This window comes from Rhipicephalus microplus, chromosome X (genome assembly GCF_043290135.1).
Source record: "Rhipicephalus microplus isolate Deutch F79 chromosome X, USDA_Rmic, whole genome shotgun sequence".
In the NCBI taxonomy this organism is placed as follows: Eukaryota; Metazoa; Arthropoda; class Arachnida; order Ixodida; family Ixodidae; genus Rhipicephalus; species Rhipicephalus microplus.
The window spans coordinates 139,779,288-139,795,032 of NC_134710.1; the positions used below are offsets into that span (position 1 = coordinate 139,779,288).

Genomic DNA, 15,745 nt, shown 5'->3' on the forward strand with positions numbered 1-15,745 from the left:
ATGTGCAGGGATTTCAGTGCAAAATTTAAAAATCCAACTGCAACGTTGATTTTCTCCACTAATAAGGAACTTAAGATAGCGAAACTTATATTAGTTCTCAGAGTGCAGTTTATCAATCTACACTAAGTCATTGTTGCTTTTTGGTGTCCCTTTAACACACGTCACAAGCTCAGTTTACTTTGGACGCAGATCCAGAGCCTGATGAAGCGCTCGTACAGCCGGTACAAGAATGACCGCAGCATTAGCAGGAGGCATCGGCCAAGCATGCCACAGACCACCACTACCACAATGACTGCAACAACTCCCATGTGAAGCGCCACATCGCGCGCATGAACACTCACAGTGCTCTTTCTGAAAAGTTTCGGGAAAGGACGCTTCGGAGGCGCTAAGTCGAGTACCCTCGTACTGACGGTCATGTGCTCATCAACGCTCTGTACCTCGGATACACGCTGTCTTCATGTGCTGTCAAGCAAATTCGGCTATCCTTGTGATACAGTGTAGTACCTACATCTGCTACAAATGCTTCACAGCGACCGCCGTATTGCGCATTCCTCATTCTGTTTTGTACCTGGTTTGCTTGAACGGTATGCATAAAAGAGACTGGGGGTGCCATCATGGATGGTCGGAGACCACCATGTTCATGTTTTTAATCGCAGGTATAGGCGCCGCAGTAGCCTCGTGGGCTAGTTGGCTATAGAGCAGGTGAAATGACGATGTTGACAGTATGGTGCACCTTGAGAGTCTATAGACTAGCCCTTCGGGCATAAGAGAGATCGATTTCAACGTGTTCTCATTCCTATAACAACAAAAGAAACAACACGAAAAAAATCTAGGGACAGAGCATGGTGACAGGGCAGTCAGCCTCTAGCGTTGTTCTCAACGCTTACATTTGCAAATGCGAAGAAACTATGAAAGCGCATAAAGACCGGTTGGTGGAAGGTTTAGTCTAGCTGGCTGCTAGACTTACCGATGCTTTCTGCTTGCCGCACGGTATGGCGACCTTCCGGCTGCATTGTGGCCTTTGGTGTGCGGCGGCAGCGACACCTGAAATTCCGTTGCCGTGCGATGGCGTGCACGATTAGCTAGCCGCTTGCTATACAACTTCCGGGTGGCACAGCAAACAAGTACAACGGTGAATCCACTGCGGCCGAGATGGTCATCATAAACAGCCGCTTTTCATCCCGTGCTTCCTCCATACTTGAAGCATATAAACCTAACACCTACAACCACTCACTCGAATACAGGGTAGTGAAGCGATCCATGCACTGGTTGTTTCCTCTCACTTTTCTATCTTACATAAAGACGTTCTCGTGTTACGTAGAAAAAAAATATTAGTTGCAATGTATCTGTGGTATGTAAAACGATAGATTACAGTTACTTCGGTTTATTCATGCTTTAAAAAAAGCGACGTGGCAATAGGTGTTTGAAAATTGTCAAATGTTAAACAATAGTGTTTGAAATGTGTAGTAATGGCAAAAAAACGTGTAAACTGAAATCATGATTTTATCTCCAGCGAAAAGACAAGGCTGCACTGGTGACTTCAACATGTGGAGATGTCACTATGCTGAAAGTTTTGAAATTTTAGGTGGGTGCCAAAGCTGCCAACTGTGTCGGCCGTACGTGCCTTGTAGAGAATGACGTGGCAAAAGTGAGCAGTACAACTTTCCGGTCGTGCAGAAAATGTTTGATTCAACTGTCGCATGTTGAGTTTTGAGGCATATCTTCTTCAAGCATATGTCACATTCTGTCGCCCTTTTCTCTTGCGTCTATGCCCCTTCCCCCCCCCCTCATTTTTTTATTTGAATGAGTTAAGACAGTGACGTAGTTGTTTTTCATATGCATACTCCGTTACACACATCATGTGCAACGCTTTGAAAGCTATGCAATAGGTTTGGTTTCGGTCAGCAAAGTGCATTACTGTGCGCGCCTCGTGCTTAGATTTCATCATTGTAAACGTGACCTCCACAATTGGTTCCGGTGCGCGCTACCAAAACTAATCTTTGAGGCCACGCTAAGCGACCAAAACAAGCTATTGACAACTGCATAAATAACACAGTTTGTGTATTTCTAAGGCACGAAGCATGTTGATTTATTACTTAGTCTATAGACGAAATAAAAACCATATCAAGCCTGGTAAAATGATTTAATTATTTCTTGGCGCGAACGTATCTACTTCAAGAAGTCTCACTAGTTTCCATTGCATTGCACTTGATGCATGAAACAGGAGCATAAGTTTAAAAGGTGGCAGTTTTACATGTGAAGCACATTGGGGTTTACTTGCTAACTAAAATTATTTACTATTTAATTTTCTTTGTAAGATAGCCAATCCTAAACTGTGCTGCAGAATAGCGTGGCACTCCGGTTGTTTCACAAAAGCATGCGCGAAAGAATACGCAGTTATTTTAGGTGTTGCAACAATGCATTTACCGCAGAAGTGCTTCATGTTGAGGTCCGACAGACTGTTGGGGCGACCCACGCTATTCGACTGGGCCTACGTGCATTAGATCTTTCTATGGAGCTGCTGTATATAGTCCCCGAGAGCTCTTCTTGGGAGTCGTCGCGCGCACGAGGGGACAAAGGGGGAGCAGGGGGCGCAAAGCCTGCCCCATACCTTAATAGCGGTGGGGCCGCTGCAATGAACTTCGCCCCCCCCCCCCCCAAGAAAAACTCTGCGCACTCCTATTATGGGAGTCAATACTCCAGATGTAATCCATTTCTCCTACACGAAAGTGAACAGCGTTCCTATCTCTCTCTTTATCTCACCTTGGTAATATGTTCGAACATGATCTCAGCAGTTCCCCAGAGACTGGTTCTGTACACTGAATGATAAAGGCCTCACCTATGCTCAAAAACAAGCTGCTGGTAAGTGAATGCAACTAGTTACTGAGCCAAATACGTGAAAAATCGTTGCCACTTGAGCAGAAGCCTCAATAAGAGGACTTGCCTTCATCAGGGCAGCAACTTATTTCCTTTTCCAGCGTTCTTTTGCAATTCTCAATCACCGACTCGAGTTCCCACCAAGAGTGATGGAGGATAACTGCAAGCTGTTCAACAATTTCTCATCACTTTCAAGACTCCATTTTTATACAACGGCAAGGACATACTGTTACGCCTGGGAGTCCAGACCGAACGCCATTGCCTCTGCAAAGGCAATCTGTGTTACTGCCAGCGAGCGAGCCTGCCTGCCACCATTACCACAACGACGTAATCAACCCTGGCGGCGCCGGTGTATCTTGCGCAACACACGGCAAGCTCCCTCAACCCACGGGCCCGATAGCAGCCCGACGATGCAATCGATGCCATCCAGTCTGGCGAGTCTTGTGCAACGCGTGGCAACACTACTCGCTCATGGGTGCAACCCAGCGCAGCGGCTCCGGATTGGGGGATCATGATGCCCCCCAGCGCTTGGTACCGATTTGAGGCAGCTGACGCCACCAGCAGCTGTTCTGATTGGACGTTGCTGACGTAAGGGAACACCCGGGGCCTATAAGGAAGCAAGTGGCGCGATGCCATGCAGCAGAACTACGAGTCAGAGAAAAGACGACAGTGTTAGAGCGTCCGAAGACATCTCGGCTCTTCGAGTCCTTAAGCTGTCGGCCCCAGTGTCGAATATGTAACGCCTCTATTTCTGTGCTGTACATAAACCTTGCAAGTCACCGCCCTCTTGCCCGCTCGCCTATCAGCTCTGCGCAAAAGCAGCCACGAGCTGAAAAACGCGCTATCGAACAACCTTGGTGGCCCGTGGCCTCGGCGCACTATGCAACAGTGTCGGCGACAGTAGAGTCGTAACAATACGGAGTCATCATCTGTCGTAAGCAAGTGACTGACTGAAGAAAAATGGAACTAATTGATCAAATTGAAAAGTGTGTTCGGCGAAAGCCCGTGCCCATTGAGACGGGTCGGTGTTAATGGTACGCGATGTGCACGTCTCCCTTCTTGCATAACCCCTACCGCTCGATTGGAAAACGGCCTTAGTAACTTTCATCCCTAAATCAGGCAAATCTGTAAATATCGACAATCTCAGACCAATTTCCCTAACCTCATGCGTAGGGAAACTTATGGAAGCCATGGTCCGGGACAGGCTCTCTGAATACTTAGAGGCCCGACACACATTTGCAGACACTATGTACGGCTTTCGCCCACATCGCTCTGCTCAGGACATCCTCCTGCAACTCCATCGTGACGTTGTCGAACCGGTCGAACATCCCAGTGACGACAAGGTAGTCCTCGCCTTAGATCTCAAGGGAGCTTTCGATAACGTTACCCATGACATCATCCTTACCAACCTATCACAAACAAACTGTGGGCATAATGCTTTTAGGTACGTCCGCCAATTCCTCATAGAACGGCAGACATACCTGCGTATTCAAGGCAAGGAGCATGGACCGTACCCCCTCGGTACGCGCGGAACACCACAGGGAGCAGTCCTCTCCCCTCTTCTGTTCAATCTTGCCATGGCTCACCTTCCCTCATTGCTAAACGATGTCCCAGGCGTGCAGCACGCTCTGTACGCCGACGACATCACGCTATGGGCAACTCAGGGTTTCCTTGGTAGCATCGAGACATGTCTGCAACATGCCGCGTCGATAGTTGACAGCTACGCCCGCGGCTGCGGTCTCGAATGCTCACCCACCAAATCGGAATACGTGCATCTTCGCCCCAAACCGAACGACACGACACAAATTGAACTCACCTTGTGTAACAGGGCCATTCCGGAACGCGACGAAATCAGAGTCCTGGGACTCTTCATACACAAACACCGCAAAATTGACACCACTCTGCGCAAACTACGCACTGTGGGGGATCAGGTGGGCCGCATGATCCGCCGGGTTTCGAACAAGCGAGGAGGTCTCAAGAGCCGTGCTGCTCTGCGCCTCGCCAACGCTTTCGTGACCAGCCGGATCCTTTATTCGACACCTTACCTGCGTCTGCGTAAATGCGACGAGAATACACTAGACTGTATACTCCGCAAAATTTACAAACGTGCCCTAGACCTCCCCATCTCAACGTCGAACCAACGTCTCGCAGACCTGGGCATGACAAACACGTACGGGGAACTTAAAGAGGCTCATCTCAATAACCAGTACCTGCGCCTTAGTAGGTCTCAGGATGGGAACAACCTCCTACACCGCCTCCACATTACCAACACCCACAAGGTGGAAGAGCGTACCGCGATCCCCGAGGATTGGCGTGGTGCACTGATCATTCCGCCTCTGCCCCAAAACATGACAAATGGGACTCACGATGGGCGGCGTACAGCGCGGGCTACAGCCCTACAGCAACGCTATGGCTCACGCCCGGGAGTCTTCTACACGGACGCATCCGGCCCCCACCACGGCGGGTGGTACACGGCCGCTGTGGTTCACCAAAACGTACCTATTCAAGGGCTCACCTTTCGAGCACCGGACATCACACACGCGGAGGAGGTCGCCATAGCCCTCGCCGCAGCGGACCCCGCATCTCGGATAATTATTACCGATTCGCGGAGGGCGTGCCAAAATCTCACACGGGGTTGCATCAATGATCGCGCCGCCGAAATCCTTAAGCGATGCTATTATCTAGATCGCCCAAATCCACGCACCGTCATCTGGACTCCTGCTCATACGGGGCTAGTTGGAAACGAGGCTGCAGATGCCTCGGCCCGCGCGCTTAATTACCGGGACCCGCCTCGCCCTCCATCGCCTGATGTTCCAGAACCCATTCCGGCTACCTCTTTCAGAGAAATCACCGCTATGTACAAATCGAACAGGCTCCGCTTCCCACCCCCAGCATCGGGCCTGCCCAAGAAGGACGAGCGCTGGCTCCTCCGTCTCTATACCAATACAGTATTGTGCCCGGCGATACTCAAACATTTCAATCCGGCATTCTCTGGGGAATGCCCGCACTGTGACCATCCGTTCGCGGATACTTTCCATATGGTGTGGGCATGCCCCTCAAATCCGGCGGTCCCGCCACTTCCTTCCCCTTCCCTCCCTACCCGAGAGAGCTGGGAGGCTGCCCTGCTCGGTTGCTCGACCCTAGAAGACCAGCGTGCCCTAGTGGCCCGAGCGCGTGCTGCAGCAGAAGCCACAGGGGTCCCGGACTAGGGACTCCTCCTAGATTTTGTAAGGGGCCGGCCCTTAAAGCCGTCCCCAACTCTCTCCTGTCAACTGAGTTAATAAAGTTTACTACCTACCTACCTGCATAATAAACGTAGCCGCGCGCGCCGCTCACCGCTGAAGCATTTCGTGCAGATTGACCAGCGAAGCTTAAACATGCCGACTCGGTTATCATGGTCTGTGATCTATCGAAGTGCTTTCTATTGTAACTTTTGATTATTAGATCACTTCCTTTAAGAAATGAGCACTTTCACACTTTGCATTTGGTGACGTTAGCCCAAAGGATATTAAGCACATCTAAAAGTTGTTTAGGGGTGGCGCTTCATGCTGCAGTTGGTATCATCACAAGTTATATGGCTGACTCTTCAAGGTAATGTATGCTAGCATCCACGGCACGCCCTGACACAGCCGGTCATTGCGAGTATATGAGACACGCAAGGCTATAGCCTTAATAAGGGGCCCCGCTGTGCACGCCCTCAATGCACTGCTGCTTGGTTAAACGCCTCGTGGACGCTCTTCTGAATTTCACGTGCCTTTAAAACAAATGAGGTTGTTCTCGCGCTCTCCCACAGAGGCCAATTACGATCGGAAGGCAGTGCAAAGAAGTATGAAAGAGTCCCCTCCCACAACTACCCCGCTTATCCTCTTCATGGGTTTTTGTATGCATGCACACATACACATACAAAAAGTAAAAGTTGGGGTAGGTTTGTACCCCTCAAACGAACCCCCCGGCTTGGCCACTGCGTTCTACTAAGGAGTCTGGCATTGCCCAGCAGTGGCATCCCAGGTCTAACCAAGCTTGTGCAAGCGTGGAAAGTTTGGCTACTGTGAGCACGAGGAGTGACTTTACTGCATAGCTTTAGAACAAAGTGGCAGACCTATCGCAGTTCGGCTCCTTGTGAAAGCATAGACAGGGACACTGCCATCAGTATTAAAACTTGATCAAGTGCCATGGTGCCGTTTAGAACAGAGTGTCCATAGTAAAACCACAAATGGACGGCTCTGCCCGGTGAGATGGGCTGGGTTTCGTTGGAAGAAAGGCACACAGAAAAATTACCTTTCAGTAAAAGCATGTTACAAAAAAGCTACGGTGCAGATTTCCTCTGAGTACTGCACACGCTTGAGCGAGCATTATGTTGTTCGAAAGGTAGAGGACAACTCTCAGCTTGAGCATTTCACTATGCTCGTCGGACTCTGGCCACGATACCTGTACTATGCCCTTTTTCGAGTCCCATACATGGGTAAACTGCGTCACGTATGGGTGTACAAATTATTACGGCGAAAGTAGGTGTGCTTTTTTTTTTTACAATCAAGGTGTTTTTTCAGGGGCCTTCGTATATCGGAAATGGATAGTTGCCACTACTCAAAACTCGCACTACTACTCCCACCACTCCCGCCACTTCATTCACCCACTTCATCCTACTTCAACCTGCTACAGCCTAACTTCAAAGAAATCCTACTTCATTTGACCAATAATTGGCGAAGCGAAGGCTTCTTTGCAAGCCGAAAGCTTTGCCGTTTCATCAATGTCCGCTATGCACAGCTGGTTGATTTCATTTCTTTTTTCATTTCCAGTCTGAGAAGCGGTACCCACAAAGATGAGTGCTGTGGGTGAACGCTGTAAATCTGGTGGATAAAAGAGGACACCTCAATATGGCAGCTAAGTGTATTTGAAGATTTGCAGCGAGCACTTTTTAAGAGGCGTCACATTTTGACCTGTATATAATTACTGCAAACGAGTTTCCTGGTATGTTTTCCACACGAACAGCCTTGACCACAGAGAAGCTTAATGCCAAATATGCGAAGCTACTTGTGCTCCAAAACAGGTTCATTTACATGGCAGAGTTAACCCTATCGAAATTTAAAGTCTTTCTTTCTTAGTTTATTAAGAAGAATATTGAAATTGTCCACAGGGACATGGCTAAAAGCAAACATTGCCTGACTGGGCTATGCCACCCATACAACAGTAGCAGCAGACGGACATTTACAAGCATTACACCATACATGGAAATCAATCTACACTTGTCTTGCACAGATGGAAGTAAAGAGTAAATTGGGTGACCATTATGTGCAGATTTTTGCGAAGAGGTACAAAAGCCAGGGGGCTCCACGTTTGAGTTGACTGTTGTAGACACCGACGCGTTCTAATTATCGGGAGTTTTTCCCCACAGAAATACACAGCGCAGTGCTGTAACCAGGCCATCAGTTTGAATTAACTATAAGTTTGAATTAACCGAGCTGGAATTAACGAGATTTTGCTCCATTGTCACAAGAGAAAGTACACGAAAAATGGGAAGCATACCAAATTAGGAAATCAGTGTTGAAGGTAGGTCCTAGTCTAGGCCAAAATCAAAGATGCAAGCAATCACTGGCCAGCTGGAATATGTGACAAAAAAAAAGGAGCGTTTGAATATACATGGAACCATTCAAAGTCCCTAGGGAAAAAAAATTAAACAGTCCAATATGACATTACATACACAAACAGAAACCATTTGTAGGGCCAAGACATACTATATATATAGAAAAAATAGTCGAATCTCTAGAAAATTATGATGAAATGAGCAGACACAGAAAGCTGAATAAAGAAAATAAAATAAATTAAGAAACAAATTTTGAACTAGAGCACCTGAACAGGAGGTAGCAATTCCTGTATGCACTTGAACAATACTGGATGACAGAGGCATAGCCAGTTTTTTCAGGAGGGAGGGAGGGATACCTATACTCTATGTACGTTCACGTATGTGTTTGTGTGCATATTACATATACACAAGCAAAATTGAAAAAACTTCAGGGGGGGGGGGGGGCTTGAACTTTCCAACCACCTTCCCTCTCCTTGGCTATGCCTCTGCTGGGCAAAATAAACTTATTAGAGCACTTTGGTCAAATACAAACGATGTACTAGAGGTAGGAGGCAACTGGTGACAAAGAAAAATCAAGCCCTGTAAACTGCTTGGAATAATGTCAGTAGTGTACAGAATAGCTATGCAAACCCCTAAACGAAGCTTCAATTATGGACAGGAAGCAAAAGTATACAAGTGGGACTGCAGAATGAATCTGGAATGACCAAGCACATAGCTGCTAACCTGTTTGTATATATAGTCACACACTGCATATAAATATCCAAAGAGAACAGATAATTACATAGTCTATCTGGATATTAGTGATGCATATGATAATATTAACATCAATAGTCTACGAACCATTCTAAGAAACTATGGATCTGGAAGGAGTAGCATTAAGTTTCATGAGGAGATATATCAAAATGACTCTTCAGCTTAAAGGGGAAGGGATAACTAACAACACATCAGTAGCTTTCCAGAGAGGACTCCACCAGGGGTGCCCACTATCACCAATCATGCTTATGATATACGTAGGGCTCAGTGTTTTCAGGCAGATTCGAAAAAAAAATCGAAAAAATTCTATAAACATTTATCGGTACAATTTTTGACAATTTGGATTCATCTGATTAACTACGACTTTAAAAGGGAATTTTGAACATTCAAAGCGCATTTTCAAAGCTGAAAATTTTCAATCGAAAGGAACGCACCTCTATCAGTGGCATCAACCTCGTAATGTATACTTGCATCTATTAGAAACAAACATAGGTGTTCTGTGTTCAAGTGCTTGTGCTTGTATGTATATTTTTGTGTGCTCCAACCTTCCAGACAACTAAAATACACATGGTGCGTTCGCATTTTTTTGTGTTCAGATATCATTCCATCTAAGACTTTGGAGTATTAATATTAATAATAATAATAATAGTAATAAATCCTTTATTTTTTCATCAAGAAGATAAGGTAACATTGCAGAAAAAGCTGGGAAGCAGCTCGACCAGCTCATGCACCCCCCCCCCCCTCAAAAGTACACTTTGGCGAGTTCACAGCAGTACAAACCAACAGCTTCATTATTTTAACAGGGCAAATAAAAAGGAAACGAGAAGAAATGAAAGGATTGAGAAGCAGGATTATTAGCAACAATGCAAAGCCTATTCATGCCAAATATAAGTAACAAGAACACATTCCAATAATTTATAATGTAAAATTAGACACCGAAGTTGAATAGGAGATTCACAAGAAACAAACTCTGATAAATGCTGAATTTCCTGGACACAAATAAACTCCGATAAACACCCTCCGGATTGTAAGAAAAATATTGGTCTTCCCAGAGCCGGTACATGGAGACATGGGCTGTAGTGTGTCGCGACATATAACGAAAAATTTTAAAAAAGCAATATTTTTTATCGGAACGAAAACGTGACCAAAACGTTACCTGTTATTTTGTTCCAGAATGAAACCGAAATTTTTAAAATCCTTTTTTAGTTCACAAAAAAACTAGGCAATCTAAAACAACTGCGGTCATGCAATGTGCGCAATAATGCGAATCCCAGAATACAGTATACAGTAATCTCGGACAGGAATTACAAAAGAAAGATGTCCTGATATGGTGCTAAAAACGAAACTGTGACAAGAAATGTTCACAAGTGGTCATTCGAGTGCCCTGTCACGCTGGCCAGCATGAAGGGGGCATTTTCGGCACTGAAGTTTGTTTTGTCAGAACAGTGGTCATGCAGATCAGCGAGTCAGCCCATCATCACTCGATGAGGTGCAGCCTCTGACGCCATGCTCCCTCCCTATACACAAGGCATTGGGCCTGCTCAAAGAATATTGTCATTCACTTTTGAGAAAATAAAGACTATGCATAATTAGAAGAGTACCAGTTCGCACAAGCTGGCAAGAATCCGTGGTATAGTTACTTACGCTCCTCTGAGGAACATGGAAAAAAAGTGTTTTGCCCCTGTCCCACTTTCTTAAGAGAAGCGCTAATAATTGTTACTTTAACCTCAAATCTTGTATGCAAATAAAAACCATTACAAACAGTTATGGAACTTTTTTTTGTACTGGAATAGAAACGAAGCGCAACTTTTTGCGATGGAACAAAACCAGAATCAAAATGAAAAGCATTTCATCCCAACACCTCGATGGGTTGGGAGTCTTTCGAAGCTCGCGAAGCTCAGAGAAAAATCTGCTACCCAAAACGGCTGAGAGAAATGTATAAAAAAGAGATGGGCATCTAGAATAGTTAGGTACTTATATATAAAAAATGTGGACACACAGTGGAGGACGACAAAGAAGCAAACAGTAAATAACTAAGAGATAACAGTAATAGGGCGTACTAAACATGAAGACAGAAACAGAGCACCGGACCGAGACAATGGGGAAAAAAATGGTCACAAGAAGTATATCAGTAAAGAAAGAGTGAAATACAAAAAAATGTTTTATGACAATTCAAGGGGAAGTTCCCCACTCTTTAAAGGGGTACCGACACAAAGTTTCGCAGCTGAGATAGCCTGCAGTATCGATACCACTCAACATGCGTATATCATCTACAAAATATCAACTGCAAATATAGCTTGGAAAGTATTTTACAGCAATATTGAAGTTTGAATATTGAAGGTATTGACACTACTTAAAGGGACCCCATGGGGACCCCCTTCCGTGATGTCACGATGCTGCAGTTGATGAAACAAGTTATGACATCATAGCTGTTTTTTTTTTCCACCTGTTCCAGAAGTCTATACTTCTCGGAGGTTGGTCGCGAGGTTCTACAAACGTTGGTTGCAAGAGCGTGGCCGCGGCGCATGCATTGAAAAGTTTTGTTTGGCAACACTGCAGTCCCATTTTCTATTCGAATGAAATTCTTGATGCAGACTGTGCGGAAGTGCGTCAGTTCTGGGTGCTGGCATGGTCAAGAGCTGCACACGCTGGGTGGCGCTAGTTGCTCACGGCAGCTAGCGGCAAAAATGATCATGAGGAGGAGGAGAAGGTAAGTTTATTTACAGAAAGGCAGAGAGGTCGGCCTGAGCGATTGTTTGCTCTAGCCTGCTACTCTACACTGGGGGAAGGGAAAGGGGAAAAGAAAGATTAATGAATGACGATGGTGAGATAGAGCGGTGAGTATGTAGTGTTCTTTCTAGTTGAGACACATTTCATAGCCGCGCACATAGTCAAGTTGTTTCCAAAAAGGTTATAACTGCTCTTGTGACCGCAGTTGCACTGTTGGTGTCTGGCCAAGGGCCCAACATGGTCTCATCAGTTAATGACCTACTGCGATATAGTTCAGTAGAAGAAATCAGTGTTTGTCGTTCACGTGCGTATGCTGGGCAGACACAAAATATGTGCTCAAGTGTTTCTGACACATCACAGTGTTCACAATTAGGACCGGTGTCACTGCGACTGATGATATGTGCGTAACGTCTGGTGTACGCTACATCAAGACGAATGCGGTGGATCATACTTGTGTGTTGCCGTTTCAATTTAGGGGGCATGCGGAACCTCATTTCCGGGTCCCATTTGTGAAGTCGCTGGTGTCGCCGTTCTGGTTTGGTCCAGTGCTGAAGTGTGTAGCTGTGCATCACGCAGCGAAGCAGGGCGTTTGTGTCAGCTCGTGAAAACGCAATGCGTACTTCAGGGGCACTGCTTAAGGCATTTTTAGCTTCAGCGTCTGCCTCTTCGTTTCCCATCACGGATATGTGTGAAAGGCTTGATTTCATCATTTGCAACAGTACCCAGAAGTGTGAAGGGCAATTAACATGGGAGGTAGGAAGGCTGCAGTTGACGATAGATTACGCACTGACGTCACATAGGATATATGACAAGCTCAGGGGAACGCACATAGATGAAGGTGGCTCCAGAAGTCTGGGTAGTGATCACAAACGTATCAAGCTAAGTTTTGGAAGAGCAATGAAAGTGGGAAGGAGACAAGATGAGCAGCTACAGGAATATTTTTATTCAGAAAGGCAAATTGAAATAGCCACTAAACAAATTGAGAAAGTAATCACCGAGGATAATAAAACAGTGTGGACATACACGAATCTAATTAGACTGTTTGAGCTAGAGCTTGCTAAAGCACGTGACAAGTCACCCTGGAAAAGACACAAACCCAAAAGTTGGTGGGATGAGAAAGTTAAGAGAGCCATAGCAAAACGTCAGGAAGCCTCTAGGGAACACAGACATGCTAAGCAGCGGAGTGAACCGACAGATGATGTTGAAAGAAAATGGGAAATCTTTCTAAGCTGTAGAAGGGATGCATCCCTCCTGATCAATGAAAAGATTAGAAGAAAGGGGGCTCAGTGGCTGGCAGAAGTACATAAAAAAGATAGAAAGGCAGCTGCGAAATTGTGGAACCATCTAAACTCCCTAAGAAATGAGACGAGCCTAGAGCAGAGGTTTATAACTACAGCTCAAGGTGCTAGGCTAGAAGGGGACGAAGCTATTGAATATATAAGAACAAGGGCGACAGAAAAGTTTCAACAAAGAAGTGCTTTATGCACCACAATAGACAAGGATGGATCAAGTGGCGCAATGCCTCCATTTTCACAACGAGAGTGGGAAAGGGCTGAGAAAAGGGGTCCTAGTAGTACATCAACAGGCCCAGATGGGATTCCAATTATGCTGATAAAGACATTAGGTTCGAAGTCTAAGCAGGCTTTGAGAGAGGCAGTGAACAAAATAATAATCGATGGAGAAGTTCCCAATGGATGGAAACTTAGCAGGATGAACATGATCTATAAAGGAAAGGGGGACAAAGCTGACATAAACAACTACCGTCCTATAACAGTGACATCAGTGATCTACAGGCTGGCAATGCAGATTTTAAAGGAAAGACTGCAGGCATGGATAGAGGATGAGGGAGTGCTGGGGGAACTACAGAATGGGTTTCGGAAACACAGGAGGTTGGAAGACAATCTGTTCTCACTGACGCAGTGCATCGAAATAGCAGAAAAAGAACGCAGGCTCCTATGGCTAGCATTTTTGGATATCAAGGGAGCGTACGATAGATAGCGTGGTTCAAGAGGAATTGTGGGGAATACTGGACACACTAGGCGTGGAAGATGTAGTCACTAATCTTTTAAAGGATATCTATAAAGGTAACAAGGTAGTTATAAAGTGGAAAAAACAGGTATCCAAGCCTGCAGAGGTAAAACGGGGGCTTAGGCAGGGGTGTCCCCTGTCACCCTTATTATTCATGATGTACCTACAAGGATTAGAGGCCAAATTAGAGGGAAGTGGACTGGACTTCAGCCTTTCTTTCGTCAAACAAGGAAAACTCATTGAACAGGCACTACCAGCATTGATGTACGCAGATGATATAGTGCTAATGGCCGACAGCAAGGAAGATTTGAAGAGATTGGTGGACATCTGCGGTACTGAGGGAGATAGGTTAGATTTCAAAATCAGTAGGGAAAAATCAGCAGTCATGATTTTTATTGACAATGAAGGTAGTGAGCTTAGAATACAGGAGGTCACGCTAGAGATAACAGATAAATACAAATATCTGGGCGTATGGAAAAGCAATGGGGCCGAGTACGTAACGGAACACGAAACACACGTGACGACTAAAGGTAACAGGAACGCAGCAGTAATGAAAAACAGGGCACGGTGGAATTACAATAGGTATGATGTTGTGAGAGGAATATGGAAAGGGGTCATGGCTCCTGGTCCGACGTTCGGCAATGCAGTCTTGTGCATGAGATTAGAAGTTCAAGCAAAATTAGAAATTAAGCAACGTGGAATAGGTAGGCTTGCCTTAGGAGCTCACGGGAATACACCAAATCAGGGAGTACAAGGTGATATAGAATGGACATCATTTGAGGGCAGGGAAGCTAGCAGCAAGGTAAAATTTGAGAAGCGATTGAGAGAAATAGGGGAGGAGCGTTGGGCAAGGAAGGTTTTCAGCTACTTGTACATGAAGAATGTCGATACAAAATAGAGGAAGCGAACCAGAAAATTGACTGGTAAATACTTAGAAAACAGCAGGGGGTCAAACCAAAAAGAATTATCGGTTAAGAAGAAGGTGAAGGAGGCTGGGACCGACATGTGGAGAATTGGCATGATTAAGATGTCCACACTAGAGATATATCAAACTTTTAAGCAGGAAATTGCCAAGGAAAGGATCTATGATAATACTCGGGGTAGTTCTCTACTGTTTGAGGCCAGGACGGGAGTATTGTGAACCAAGACTTATCGGGCCAAACACGAAGGAGTAGACACGGTATGCAGTGCGTGTGGAGAGGAAGAAGAAACTGCCGAACACTTGATAATGTTCTGTAAAGGGATTCACCCTATAGTTCAGGATGATGGCGCAGAGTTCTTCAAAGCACTGGGGTTTAGGGACAGGGAGGGCAAAATAGACTAAGCGGGTAGAATTAACTAGAAGGAGGTTATCTGATTGGTGGCTAAAGTCAAGGCATGAATGAAAATTAAACCCTTCAGTGCAAAGTACGAATCCTCAACGTCACTATTTAAAGGGGGAAAAAAAATCTAGTTTTATGGTTCATTAAGTATTACGGCTTGGTGGCACTAGCCACCGCCCGATCTAAAGGGTACAGCTATATCCATCCATCCATCCATCTATCCAGCTTGTCATTTTTGGAGCTCTCTCAAACGAGCTGAAACTGGTCAATAATGAGGGGCATTAATTATTTATTACATGCTGCAGCAAACGATGTGCCATGTTATGAATACCAGGCCCCCAGCAATACATAGCAGAAAAGAAACGCGAGGTTAAAGTTTTTGTGGCAGTGCCCCTTTAAGGCCAGATCAGAATACCTCAGAATGCGAAGCTACGAAAAATTTTCCAATGAGGCC

At 45.6% G+C, this 15,745-nt stretch overlaps 1 protein-coding gene across 3 annotated transcripts in view; it reads left to right on the forward strand.

Moving 5' to 3' along the window:
* The window catches only part of LOC119176551 (calcitonin gene-related peptide type 1 receptor), a 65,210-nt gene extending 64,578 nt beyond the window's left edge, over positions 1-632 (forward strand). For all 3 annotated transcript variants that reach the window (XM_037427899.2, XM_037427900.2, XM_075877872.1), the window contains exon 15: positions 190-632. In XM_037427899.2, coding sequence (XP_037283796.2) covers positions 190-312 — 123 coding nt within the window. In that variant the 3' untranslated portion in view covers positions 313-632. The remainder of the gene's footprint in view (positions 1-189) is intronic.
* Positions 633-15,745: the final 15,113 nt, after the last annotated feature.